At 41.4% G+C, this 12650-nt stretch overlaps 1 protein-coding gene across 2 annotated transcripts; it reads right to left on the bottom strand.

The window, feature by feature from the left end:
• On the bottom strand, positions 1-12374 carry DDX6 (DEAD (Asp-Glu-Ala-Asp) box helicase 6). Of its 2 annotated transcripts, XM_009895927.1 has the most exons (13): positions 11910-12374; positions 10376-10439; positions 9792-9896; positions 8410-8539; positions 7792-7938; positions 7456-7550; positions 6578-6700; positions 5953-6081; positions 5496-5612; positions 3846-3909; positions 2827-2928; positions 1875-2054; positions 1-515 (listed from the first exon to the last, which is right to left on the bottom strand). In XM_009895927.1, exons 1-12 carry the CDS (start codon positions 12107-12109, stop codon positions 1879-1881), a joined length of 1452 nt encoding a protein of 483 aa, XP_009894229.1. In that variant the 5' UTR covers positions 12110-12374; the 3' UTR covers positions 1-515; positions 1875-1878. The 2 variants fall into 2 exon arrangements, with proteins under 2 accessions (XP_009894229.1, XP_009894228.1); XM_009895926.1 differs by lacking the exon at positions 1-515 and having other exon boundaries at positions 1723-2054.
• Between the last annotated feature and the right edge of the window lie 276 nt (positions 12375-12650).

The raw sequence follows: 12650 nt of genomic DNA, 5'->3' as shown, positions 1-12650 counted from the left end.
ACGGCTGTTGATTCCTTGGGCTGTGTCGGAAAGGTGATATTCTGAATGGTCTCATAGCATAAGGCACTTTGCACGAATAAGTAACAAGCTCTTTAGCTTAAAAACAGATGAGTAACCAGGGAGAAGTTGAAATGCACTCAGTCAATGGTTGAAGAATTTGAAATCGCAGACAAGCTCGTGTTTGTAAAGATTCTTCTCTTTTCAGGGTTTCTCTTCTTCCCTTGCTGCCCCTCCCACCCAAAGAAAAAAAAAATTTAAAACCAGCAGTTAGTGCAACTAATGTTCAATCAGCACACAGTGCAAACAAGTGGAAAAACAAAAAGACATTCCTCCTTTTATCTTCTTTCTTCCTTGCTGCCAAATTTAAAAAGAAAAAAAGGCCGAGCTCTTTAGTCTTCATAGTTCCAAAATGAAAAGACGAAGAAAAACCCACAAAGAGAAGGGTATCCCCAAAGAAACGATGTGTCACAGATCCGGATCAAAGGGCTTCACCTTCTGGCATGTGTAATCAAAGTCTAAAAGAAAGCAAACAAACAAACAAAAAAAAAAACCACAACACCTACAGTTAAATCAATTCTATGTAAAACCAGAACATAAGCAGTGAGTCACACTGACTACGTAACAGCTCTGGAAAAGCAAAGGGTGCTTGGAACAGCTCAAACTCAACCATCGCTTTGCAGAGAGAGGTGCTGCTAATGCCCTACCATACCTATGCAGCACAACTACCTACTGATTTACTCATCCTTTAGGAAGTGCCAAAGAGTTCTCAGGCAAGGTCACAGCATTCCCCTTAAGGAAGCCACCCAAGAGCCTCTTCCAAGTTCATCACCTGGGTTTTTTTATTTATTTATAAAACATGAAGAAAGCTCAGACAGCAAAGCAGAGGCTCCAAGTCGGATTGGCGTGACTGGCTAGGGCTATCTTTAAGCGATTTCAAAGGGACATTGGTTCATTTTAACGCTATCTAGTGGTCTGCTTCTATGGCCATGGCTTTTCTTTTTTGTCACCCGAGAAGAATTTCAGGAGCTTCACCAGGATTCTCTAATTCGTGGTCTATGAGAACACTACACAAAAGAATGATTTCTACTTCAAACTGTACGGTGTCTGATCTTGCACGACACAGCACCTTAACTAAAACCAGATCAAACATCATCATGTAGCTATCTCGCTTGACTGCAAGCCAGGGCGAGTGTTCTTCTTACAAAAGGACTCTACACAGCGGTTTTTCCTCAGGCAATGATCTGAAAAGGCGCACTTAACAGTCTCTGACAGGGAAACTTCGTTTTCTCTAAAAGCTATGTAGACGACCTCAAGTGGCAGCACATGTGAATTACAGCTTTGTTACCTACTTCGTTTATTTGCAAGAGTTCAATGAACCAAAGGATGCAAAAGATGCAACACCTTTAGCTTGAACCTATTCCTTCTAACTGGTGAGGTGCTCAGGCTCTTCTGTCGGTGCTCTGTTCTCAAAGCTATCCATTTTCTCTCCTCACCTTTTTGAGCACCACCTCCCTTCTCTGCTCCTCGCCAATTTCTCATTTTAGCTAAGCAATACAGAAAGAATTCCTTAGGCTACTAGCAGCCACCCCAGCCTCTCCAAACACCATTCCTCGCTCCCTCTTTCCCCCCATTTTTGGTATCCTTAGCATATGGTCAGAATTTCAATGAGAACAACTAAAAATTACTAATCCTCCCCTCCCAGCTTCAGCACATCCACAGAATTCCTTGCACTGACAGTCTATTTCAAACCCTTGTTTGCATCCAGAGCCTCTTCAGCACATCGGTTTCCCTCTTCCCCAGCCGTAACATTCACACATCATCTCTTCTTTCACCCAACATAACTTCTCTATCCAGGAAGGCATTTACATACGCACATGTTTACTGTTTCTCATCTTCTACAGGTTCACTGTGGTATTCTGCCACATACAGGCTCTTGTCAATGTTGCTTGGTATGGGTTTAATTTCAGTTCCCAACTGCTCCTCAATACTTTTCAGGTTGAATCGATCATCATAGGTGATCAAGTTGATGGCCAGGCCGAGATGACCAAAGCGACCTTGACACAAAAAGAAACGCCAAAAAATAGAAGACTTAAGTGAGTAATAGAATGCCGATTGAAAAAAATCTGCAGACTGTGGAGTTAACAACATCACACTCCGATCACAGAAGCAAATCCAGACCCTGCCACATGTGTTTACAGCTTTCACATCAGTCTCAGTCTTTGGTAAGGAGTTTCATACTGCCATAGGAATAAGAAAACCAAGGAGGTTCAAAATGCTCCGACCAAACCTGCGCATTAATTACCAACAAAAACTCTTCCGCTACTGCATTATGCACGTCCAGCCCTTCTTCCATAACAGCATTCTTGAACAAGCCTGAATTACAAAGTTCAAGTACACTGAGTTCCTCTGTTTACTGCCCTTCTTAAGGGCATATTTTGCTGATGTCCAGATATTACAAACATACCTTGGAGCACACACGGAAAAAAACCCCTATGCTTAAGACACCATGGAAGCTAAGTTTTCAGTATAGAATTTTCCCAATCTGCAAACAGGATCATCAGTAAGTCTCCTGAGATTAAAGCAAAATATGTTGGTGGGTGGGTTTTTTTGTTTTCTTTTCCATTAGGCTGTTCAGGCCAGTTTCAAGAGAACAGTCCTTTATGCAGGTATTTATAAGGATAACCATCTGCCATGATACCCAAAAGTAAGCTCGTCAGAAAAATCAAGGCTATCTAAAATAATTCTCAGATACAGTAATAAAAAAAAAGAAGCCAATTCAAGCCTAAGAAACATCAGAGTCGTCAGCAAAATTGGTTTTCCTCTCACCTGATCTGCCAATACGATGGAGATAAGTCTCTGCCAGCTTTGGGAAATCAAAGTTTATCACCACATTCACAGCTTGGATATCAATACCTCGGGTAAACAGATCTGAAAGACAATCCAGGTCACAAAGACAGTTCATTTCAATGAGATCAAATGCTGACAGTATTTAGGATGGAAGGATTAACAATGATTAATTAACATTGGTTTGCACTAGCTTCCAGATATAAGCTTCCCTTGTATCAAAGACAGTTTACATACAATTCTGTTACATCGTCTTCTTGCTCTTCGTCCGTTATAAACATGAATAATACAAGAAGAATGACCAAAATACCAGACCTGTGCATCTATGCCAAATAAGTAATTAGCACAAAGCTAGTGTTTTTCCACATGAGACTACTTCTGAGCAGGTCGTCTTAGAGAAGCATCTCCTCACACACTATTGTGCATTGCCAATGTCACAACAGACTTGAGAGCCGAACTGCATCCTGTTAGCTCAAGTATTTTAATTCCGCTTCTACTGATTTTTGTTAAGACGACCCAGACACACGTAGTGATCAGCAGACGCTGCCACAGTACTGCCCAAACAGGTCATACAACACAGTATTTGATCATACACAGGCCAATCAAAAATATAAAAATATTTAGAAGAGATGAGCTACAAGCATTTAAAGAATCGGTAAAGCTTACCTCGGTGACCCTAGCCACAGTTCTACCTAGGCTTTGTATACCTATGGCCCAACAATTCAGAGAGTACTCACATGTGAAAACATACAGAAAACATAACTAGTGCAGAAAATACTATCACAGTAAAAGGATTTGTTAGCAAGTTGCACCTTCACGGTTTGTCACAGAGGACAACACCTAGCGCTGCACCCTGCTACACACAGGCCTGACGAAGGCTTTTTACCAAAAGACACTGTTTTGCTTTGTCACGAGTCCAGTGATCTATTACACCTGGGCTAATGGCTAATCCGCTTTCTACCACAACCTTTAGAAAGATGAAAATGTTTAGGAACTCTTACCAGTGCAAACAAGATTGCGGCATAAGCCATTTCGGAAATCGTGGAACACACGATTGCGGTGCTCCTGGAAAAAAAAAAAGTGTAAACAAAGCAAAACAACCAAAAACAACACCAAAAAAGCCCCAAAACCAACAAACAGCTGTGACTTTCAGGCATATTCAAGTTACAACCACTGCACTTCAATCACATGAATTCCTCCTCATCATCGTAAGAGAACAGCTAATTCAAACAAAGCTGCTAGTACGTATTCTTTAGCACTTCTTACCCTTCTATTCTGAAGGATTTACCAGAAGCGCCCTTGGTAGAACTTTTAGACAAAGATACTTAACTGAGTGTTGTAAAGCCTCCTACAGTTGCTTCAAAGCCATTTCAGAATTGGAGTATCTTAAGTTACAAATTACATGAAATGCACGTCAAGGAAGTTAAACTGGTATTTTTACTATCATCTTCCCCCAGCCCCCTGCCAAAATTCGATGAGTGCTTTAGTCATTCTCCTGAAAATTGAAGCCAGCAGTAACTTTATTTTCCAGTATGGAGTATTGCTCACTACTGATTCTGAATGAAGGGTGGGGTGAGTCAATTGTGTCCGTCTCTTACAAACAAGTCACTTTGGACCACACAAAGATTAAGCAGTATCACTGGTAAGGAGTTAAATTAACAGCAGGAAAGTTGAAGGCTTCCACAAAAACATACCTGCATTTGGCCACAAAGATCATCTTGTGACTGACCAAAAGCATACAAAAATCAGACCTCAAGGAATCCATTTGCATATCTCTCCGTTCTCAATACCGACAGCGCTTCTATTTCTACTTAATTAAGTACTGGTCTGCATATGGCCCAAAAAACACTGGCTGTACCTGTCGGGTCCATAAACAGCAAGCTAGGTTCCCTCTAAAGCTTTCATTTTAATTTATTCTAGCTTAGACATAAAATGAAAAAAATATTTCAAAGTACTACTGTTTTACACGTGTCACTTCAACCTTCTGACATCTTCTAGTACACTTGCTGAAAACAAGGAAATTGCAAGTATGAAGCCTGAGGACATGTAAGTTAAGGTATAATTAACAGAACCCTCTGCACCAGCAAAGCTGCACCGGCATTTTTCATCATCTACCCCAAAGCCACAGGTGCTCAGTCGCCATACACCAGTCACGGCTTTCGCCAAGAGGTTTGATCAAAGCCTTCTCCCCGACTTCAGATTCCCCTGCAGTCCTAGTGCAAGATTTACTGTTCCCAAAGCCACACGGGGCACTCGACCTGCTGACTACTGGCTTTTTTGTCATTTGTTTTAAATCAGGCTCACTTTCATCTGCGTCAGGTACATCACGTGGTCTACCATGGCTTCCCATGCTGGCAAAAACAAGGCAGCAGCAGCAAGAACTGTGCCTTCTGGCCGTGGCCTGCGCTTACACTGGACTAATTAACCTGACCTGAAATACTCTTAAATACCAACTGACCAGCTACACTGAATAGCCTGCAGAGTGGTTTAATGAGGGGCAAAAGGGGTGTCTGAAACCAAACTGAGAGCAAAGCAATACACGTTTCAGTTTTCAAAGAACATGCACCTTTAAGGAAAGCACGAGACTTAATTCAGCTATGCAGTAAAGCTTGGGGTGGTGTGTGATAAACTGCTATTAACTTCATACTCACCTGCCTCATTTTAGCATGGATATAGAAGCAGGAATAGCCCAGCTGGGAGATCTTTTTGGCTAACAATTCAACCCGTTGAGAAGAGTTGCAGAAAATGATCGACTGGTTAATCTGGAGCTGAACACAGAAGTAGCGTGCTCAGTAAATGCAGTATTTTTAATAACAAATGATCCAACGCCTAAGTCTACATCCCCTCCAGAAAGAAAGCAAAGCAGGTACACTGCTGTAATTTACACAGTATGTATTTTTGTACAAGGAGGTAAATATTAATGAAGTTCTAAAACACAAAGGTGCAGGACAAGAAGCACACATTTTTAGCTCCGGATTATATCATAAGATTAGCACATTTTTGACAAGGGAAAAGTATCGTTAAGCCATCTCTGCCACCCTCAGTCTTATTCTTGGTTCCAAAAGGAAAAAAGCTCCTGTATGTTCTTGAATGAGCCCTACTGCTTACCCTGGAAAACAGCGTATTGAGGCAGTGTACTTTCTGACGCTCAGTTACATAGGCGTAGTACTGGGTAACTCCCTTCAAGGTCAGCTCCTCCATCAGATTAATCTCGTAGGGTTTCTGCAAATGGGAATTCTGAAAAATAAAGATAAGGATAAAGCAGGCATATCTACATGCAAAGGAACCTAAGTACTTCCCACCCTTCGGCACATTTCACTTCCTCCACGGCCTGATGCAGTACCTAACCACTCACTCTTCATGCTATAAACAGACAGAGTGGGTAAAGTGTCACAAAAGGTTATTTATAAATCCAAGGCGACCAAGCGGGCCAAACAGGAGCACCCTCTGGAAGCAAACAAGTGCAGATGGCAGGTGAGTGATGTACAACGTGGAAAGCAGTACCTTATAGACAAGAACTGTGCGTACATGGCTTTCCCATTAACGCTACTGCGGGTCAAAAATTATTTTCAAACCTCTGTCCTAGATTTAAGCTGATTTAGATTAAAACAGTGACGTTTGGCTGCTTTAAAAATAAAAAAAAAAAGAGCACCAACAGCTATACACCACCCGTTCACACATTTCACCTGCAACATCACCACCATTATATGTATGTGAACACATCTGCACTCACCATGAACTTCTGTACACTCAAAGGGAAAGTGGCTGAGTAGAGCAAAATCTGTCTGTTTTTAGGTAGCGTGAGAATAATGTCTTCCATTATTTGAACAAAATCTTGAGACAGCAACTTATCTGCCTGTAATGACAGAAGTAATAAAGAGTACATTAAATTAATGGGGCAAGATTTCGGTCTTCTGGTAGTACCACACTGCAGGGGAAAAAACCCAAACCCCAAACCAAAACACCAGGAGCATTCTCCCTGCCCTTACAGTGGGATCGTCACCTTTGGAGCACACACCACGGTCCAAAAGACGTGCGATGTAGCTGCCGGAGACACAATTCATCAGTAAAAGAAAGTTTACCCTCTCCTGGTTTTCAGCACTTTGATGTAAACAGAATCAAAGTCAGGAAAAATAAGTGGAATTTAAATTGAAAACAGTTATCAGGGTTCCTATCAAAGTCATCCAAGAGCTCTCACACATCTATTTTCTCAACCTTTTACTCAGAAACCCGTACACTATTGGATGTTCATAAATCCGTTTTGTATTGAATGATGTGGTTAGCACAGCTTGCTCACTATAAACTGAAACCAAATTAAACTAAATGCATTCCTTCATTTCAAAGTAAATGGTTAAACTACTCTTCAGGAATAGCAAAGATGTCAGGAAAGGCAAATCTCCTAGGCTGTTTTCTCAAAACATTCACGTGCAGAAAAATTCTTCTGCCAAAATACCTTCTCAAAAATACTGAGAAATGGATGAGCTATATAACCTCATAGGGCCTCTAAGCAAAGTTTGATTTGTTGCTGTGCATAACGAGGGGACTCGCTGAGACACAGCACTGCTTTGATTTGGTGTTAAGATCCCAAAACATTTAACATGAGCAACTTGCCTCATCCAATACTATCATCTGGACATGCTCAACTTTCGCTACTCCTTTCTTGATGAGATCGAGAATTCTCCCAGGGGTAGCTATCACCACATGCACTGTAAGGTTAGAAAAAAAAAAAAAAAAAAAAGTTAAGGCGACTAAAACAACGTTTCCAGCATTCACAGCCCACAGCCATGTTTCATACAAACAGTTTGAGGGAATAATGACAGCATACAAACAGCAAACACGACATATTGTAGTCTGTTCTGTAACAGACAAACGATAACAAGCAGAAATTCCACTGCCACACTACAAAAGACACAAACAGCAACCGTAGTGTAGCAAAAGCGCTCCGACCTGTATCATCAAGCCTCATTATGTCATCTCGCAAATTGGTTCCTCCTGTTGTTGCCATCACTTTGGCACCTCCCATGTGTTTGCTGACTTGGATACAGATTTGACTGACCTGCAGGGCTAGTTCACGGGTGGGAACGATCACCATTGCTGAAAGTTAAAAGTGTCAGTATGAGTTACTAGTAACACACTGTATCTTCAAATACTAATCCTTAAAGGAGACAGAGGCTTTATGAAAGCTATACTTCTACATTTTTGGAGTTCTGCTCTGGATATCCTGAACAAGACCTAGAAACTCCTTACGACAAGGCAAATTCCATGCAAGGGGTCTCCGTCCCTCGATATTCCCTTTGTGCAAGTCCCCCAGCCAGCACGCTTGCTTTTTACTCCAAATCCACTTTCTTGGGCAAGACGGTGAAGTCCAGAAGATGCCTTCCATTTCACGCTTTTGAAAGCGACCCTGGGACTTTCAAAATTCCACCTCCCCATTAACTTTCTTTGAAAGTACAAGCAGATAACCTGTGCTGCTCAATGTCATTGACCAGTTTTAGATTCAAGTCTGCTACATAGCAACCGATACCATTACCTGGCTGCATCTAAGTGAGATCCATCTCAACTGACCTTGTATATTGTCCTTCTTTAAGTCTAGCCGTTCAAGTAAAGGAATGAGGTAGGCTCCACTCTTGCCTGTTCCATTTTTCGCTCTTGCCAAGATATCCCTACCAGATAAAGCAATGGGGATGCTCTCCTCCTGAAATGCAAAACAGAGAGCGCACGAGCAATCGTAAGCCACTCGCTAGTAGTATCACATGTAATCAGATTGTTTCATGAACAGAATGTTCTGCACCTGCAAGCATCACAAACTCACAACAAGGAGTTAAACCTATCAGTAAAGATTTCTCCAGCAAAGCAATCGCTCCGCTCCCCATATCCCACTAAAAAGCCCTTATCTTGCCCGGTCACAAGAGAACCAGGGATCAAGTACTACAGACACGGTAAGCCCACGCTGACACATGAGGAAAAAAGTGACAAATTAAGAAAAAAGTGAAGAGACAATGACAGTCACTAGCAAACTCCTCCTACGGAAAAAGAAACCCATCTATATGGTAACGTCAGAACCCCCTCAGCCCATGTAATTCAAACCCGCAGGCTCCCGCAATATACTTCCCATAAAACCAGCAGGCCTTCCTTTTGAAACTTCAGCCCTTCAAACACAGGCCCCAAGTATTTTTCACTTTACTGTCTTTTATAGCAAGATCTAAAGAGCCCTCAGCCTTTTGGAAAAGCAGCACGGTTAGATCTGTTTTAAAGCAGACAAATTACCTGAAAGCCATAGCCTTCTCATGCCTTAAGAGGATAAAGTGCAGAGCTGTGTCAGTGATAATCCTCCAAAGAGCGATTAAAAGAGAGTTCAACCTCCCCACCGCCCTGAAGCTTACACATCAACAGTTCTTAATAGAACATGCCTTGAAAGTAAAAGCAAGATGCAGGGACAGAAAAGTAAACTTGCTAACATATTAGTCTCTCTCCCATAATCTCCATTACGCTTCGTGCAAATGCTTATGATAAAAAAAACAAAGACCGCGGGATATAGCCATAGTTATCTTTGTAACAGCTAAAGGTATGCAGCCTGTGGTAACTCAGTTTTCCAGAAAATTTACAGAACAGACCTGTTCTCACTGGGACTACTCATGCGAAGGATGTTGCTGAACAGAGGATTAACACACTAATGCCTCCAGGGTGAAACGGAAAATCCAAGTTAACTTCTCTAAAGCGTAAGCCAGTCCCATCTCTAAAGTCACCGATTGCGTGACTTGGTGGATTTAGTCAGTTGTTAGAAATTCTCACCTTCCCCAAAGGGCCACCAAGTTCCACTGTTCAAAACCCCAGTTTTCCCAAATCATGACATGAGCATCCGACATTTAAGCACGATTCTTGAATAAGAATTTCAATAAATTTATCAGAAGTAAACGCTGCTAGTAAGTAGCGTGTTTGTCAATAACCTGAATAGGAGATGGTTTTTCCCAGCCCATTTCAAAAATTCCCATCAGCAACTCCCGTTTCAAACAGTAATCTTCAAACTCGTTTCCTTTCGTGGAGGTCACGTCCTGAATAATCAAAAAAAAAGCACATCCGTAAGATTAGGTCATCCAACCCGCAGCTGTAGATTGGTCTGACTCAATGAAGAGATTGCCTATGCTGGAAGACCACAAAGTGCATTCCACTACATAGGAGTTCCACTTATGTGTGCAATGCCATACAATGGAGAGGGAAGCATTAGCTTTCTCATAACCAAACACACTACTATGAACACACACTGACATCTTTCCATCAGCCTTTGCAAGAGACACTGACAGTAATCAATCCCATGCTGTCAAATTAATAAAGTAAGAAACACACAGTAAACTCTGGTTTTGAGCTTTCCAAGAGAAGTATCTCTCCCAAGCAGTTGTAGAACAGATTACTTCATTTAAAACAGCAAGAGCTGAAATACTTTTGAATGTTTGCTTAGGACAAATATTTTGTCACTGCAGCTTCTCCCACATCTTTTATTTAGTATTTATTCCTACAATTCAACCATCCTTACCGAAGTTTTGATTCTCAAATCCTTTGGAGGGAGTTTTAAAGTCTTCTTCCAGTCATCACCAGGTCTGTAGGGCAAAATAAAATAAAAATTAAAAGCAAAAAAACGGTTTAATATTTTTATTTTGTATTTTATTTCCTTCGATACAGTGACGAGCGTGTAATTTTTTCACCTTCTGAAAGCTAAAAGCGCCTACGCATATGAGCTCAAGTCTTCTCTAAGCTAAGCAGGATGCAACAGGCAGGAAACTGTAAACAGCGAAAATCAGCAGCCTGCCAAGCTCACAGAGAATTTGTGAAATCTTTATCTAGTCATGATTCAAATCCCATTTTTAGGGCACTGAATCAATCCAGTAGAACACATTTAAAACTGAGTACTGACTCAGTCATATGGCAGAAACTGGCTATAATAAATCCACATGAGAATATTTCAACACTTAAAAGGAAGAAAAAAAAAAGTCTCATGCCCAAGGAACATCCACTCTTAATCCGTGAGTAATGCGAGAAGATAAAACACACTTTTGGGGAGAAAATTAAGCAAGCACACGCTCCACTTGTTGATCAAATGTTGTCTTTTGCTCTCAATGAGATGTAGACACTCATCCTCTCTCAAAAACCACCGTACTGAGGAGAGTAAGACCCTCTCTTCCCCAATCCCAGCCAACCAAGAGTGAATTTTGACAAGTTTAACTCACCAGTTTCATTAGAGTAACCCATTTGAAAAGAAAGAAGGGAAATGAGTTAGAGAAACTTTAAGAGCTAGAGCATTCCATTACGCACCCTCTGACGACGGCTAGCATTTCCTTTGCAAATAACTGAGTAACAAAAGAAAAGTGAATGTTGTTCAGGGGGAGGAGGAACCACAAGGGAAAAGAAGAAGAGGAACACATTACCGTACCATCCAAGTCTTACGTCTTTCAGAATTTCCAACCAGCACACTCACATTTTATTAGCACACTGCCAAAACCAGTTTGATGGTAGAAGGGTATCACAGTGGTACCATATTACCTTGGCTCAGGCTTTGATGAATTAAAGCCGGAGCATTACACAGAGGAGAGCAAGCACTACTATTTAAGATCAATGACAAAAGATAACCGACTTTAAAGAATTTCTCACCACGAGAAAAAATTGCAACAAACAACTGAAAAGCATACACAACTGGACTGAGACTAGGTGGTGTTTCCTCCTCTGTCTTAAATTTCAGATCAGTTCCTTCCCACTCCCCAACTTCCCTCTCACACCACTCGTAATGAGCAAAGAAAACAGGAGGATGCTGCTGCTCAGTGGGCTACCTCTGACAAGCAGCTACACGTTCTGAAAAGCAAAACATCAAATTCAATTTTCACAACAAACACATTTCAAAGATCGCTTGCATGTGGAAATAGAGCTTTCCTTTCATAATGCCCATCACAGGGCACTTCTAACCGCCAGTGTCACAAAACAACAGAAGAATACTTTTTAAACACAGGAACCCAAGAACACTTTCCCACACGTGACTTTTAAACATTACTTCTGGGGTAGCCGATACAAACACTTACTTAATAGCGGTGGTCATACTCTGTGCTTGCTGTTGAGTGCCGTTATTGATTGTGTTGGCATTTTTCAGCTGGTTCATCTGTTGCTGAGTTTGTGTGCCTCCACCTCCTGGGCCCCCGCTGGGTTTTACAGGGCCTCTCAACTGCCCATTCTGACTGGATAGACCCATTATAACAGGGTTCTCTGTTCTGGCCGTGCTCATGTTTTTATTTTTAAAGATGTCTTTTTAGACTTCAAAACTTTGAAAGTCAGTACAGAAACTGTAATAACAGTTTATTAGACTCTCCAAAACGAAGAGATAAATAAGTCTTGCTCAATATATGAGTCCTTTATTGCAATGCAGGCAAGCACCTGTAAGTCACTCAAAAGTAAAGTAGTAACTTGCTCTGATGCACTGTGGATCAACTTTTTTTTAAAAAAAGCCCTCTAACAAAGTTGAGTTATATCAGAATTCACTTGCTTCAATCTGAAAGAGAAGCAGACGACAATGATTAGCATGTGGACTTTTTCCTACATAAATCACATCAGTTCACCTTTGTATTTTAAGAATCACTTCTTCCCAGGCAGTGTGCAACAACAGTGCTTGCTTCTGTTTTCTCGGTGATCACTATCGAGGCACGCATAAAGCTTGCTTCCCCTTTCTCCCTTCAGTCACCAAACATAATTTTCTGACCCGCTGTACTTTTAGCGGCCTTCCAGTAACTGCTTGAAAAATACTATCATACCTCCCCCCGCTCCTCCCG

Source organism: Charadrius vociferus, unplaced genomic scaffold (genome assembly GCF_000708025.1).
Source record: "Charadrius vociferus isolate BGI_N301 unplaced genomic scaffold, ASM70802v2 scaffold172, whole genome shotgun sequence".
NCBI lineage: Eukaryota > Metazoa > Chordata > Aves > Charadriiformes > Charadriidae > Charadrius > Charadrius vociferus.
This window is presented reverse-complemented; position numbering and strand designations above follow the sequence as displayed.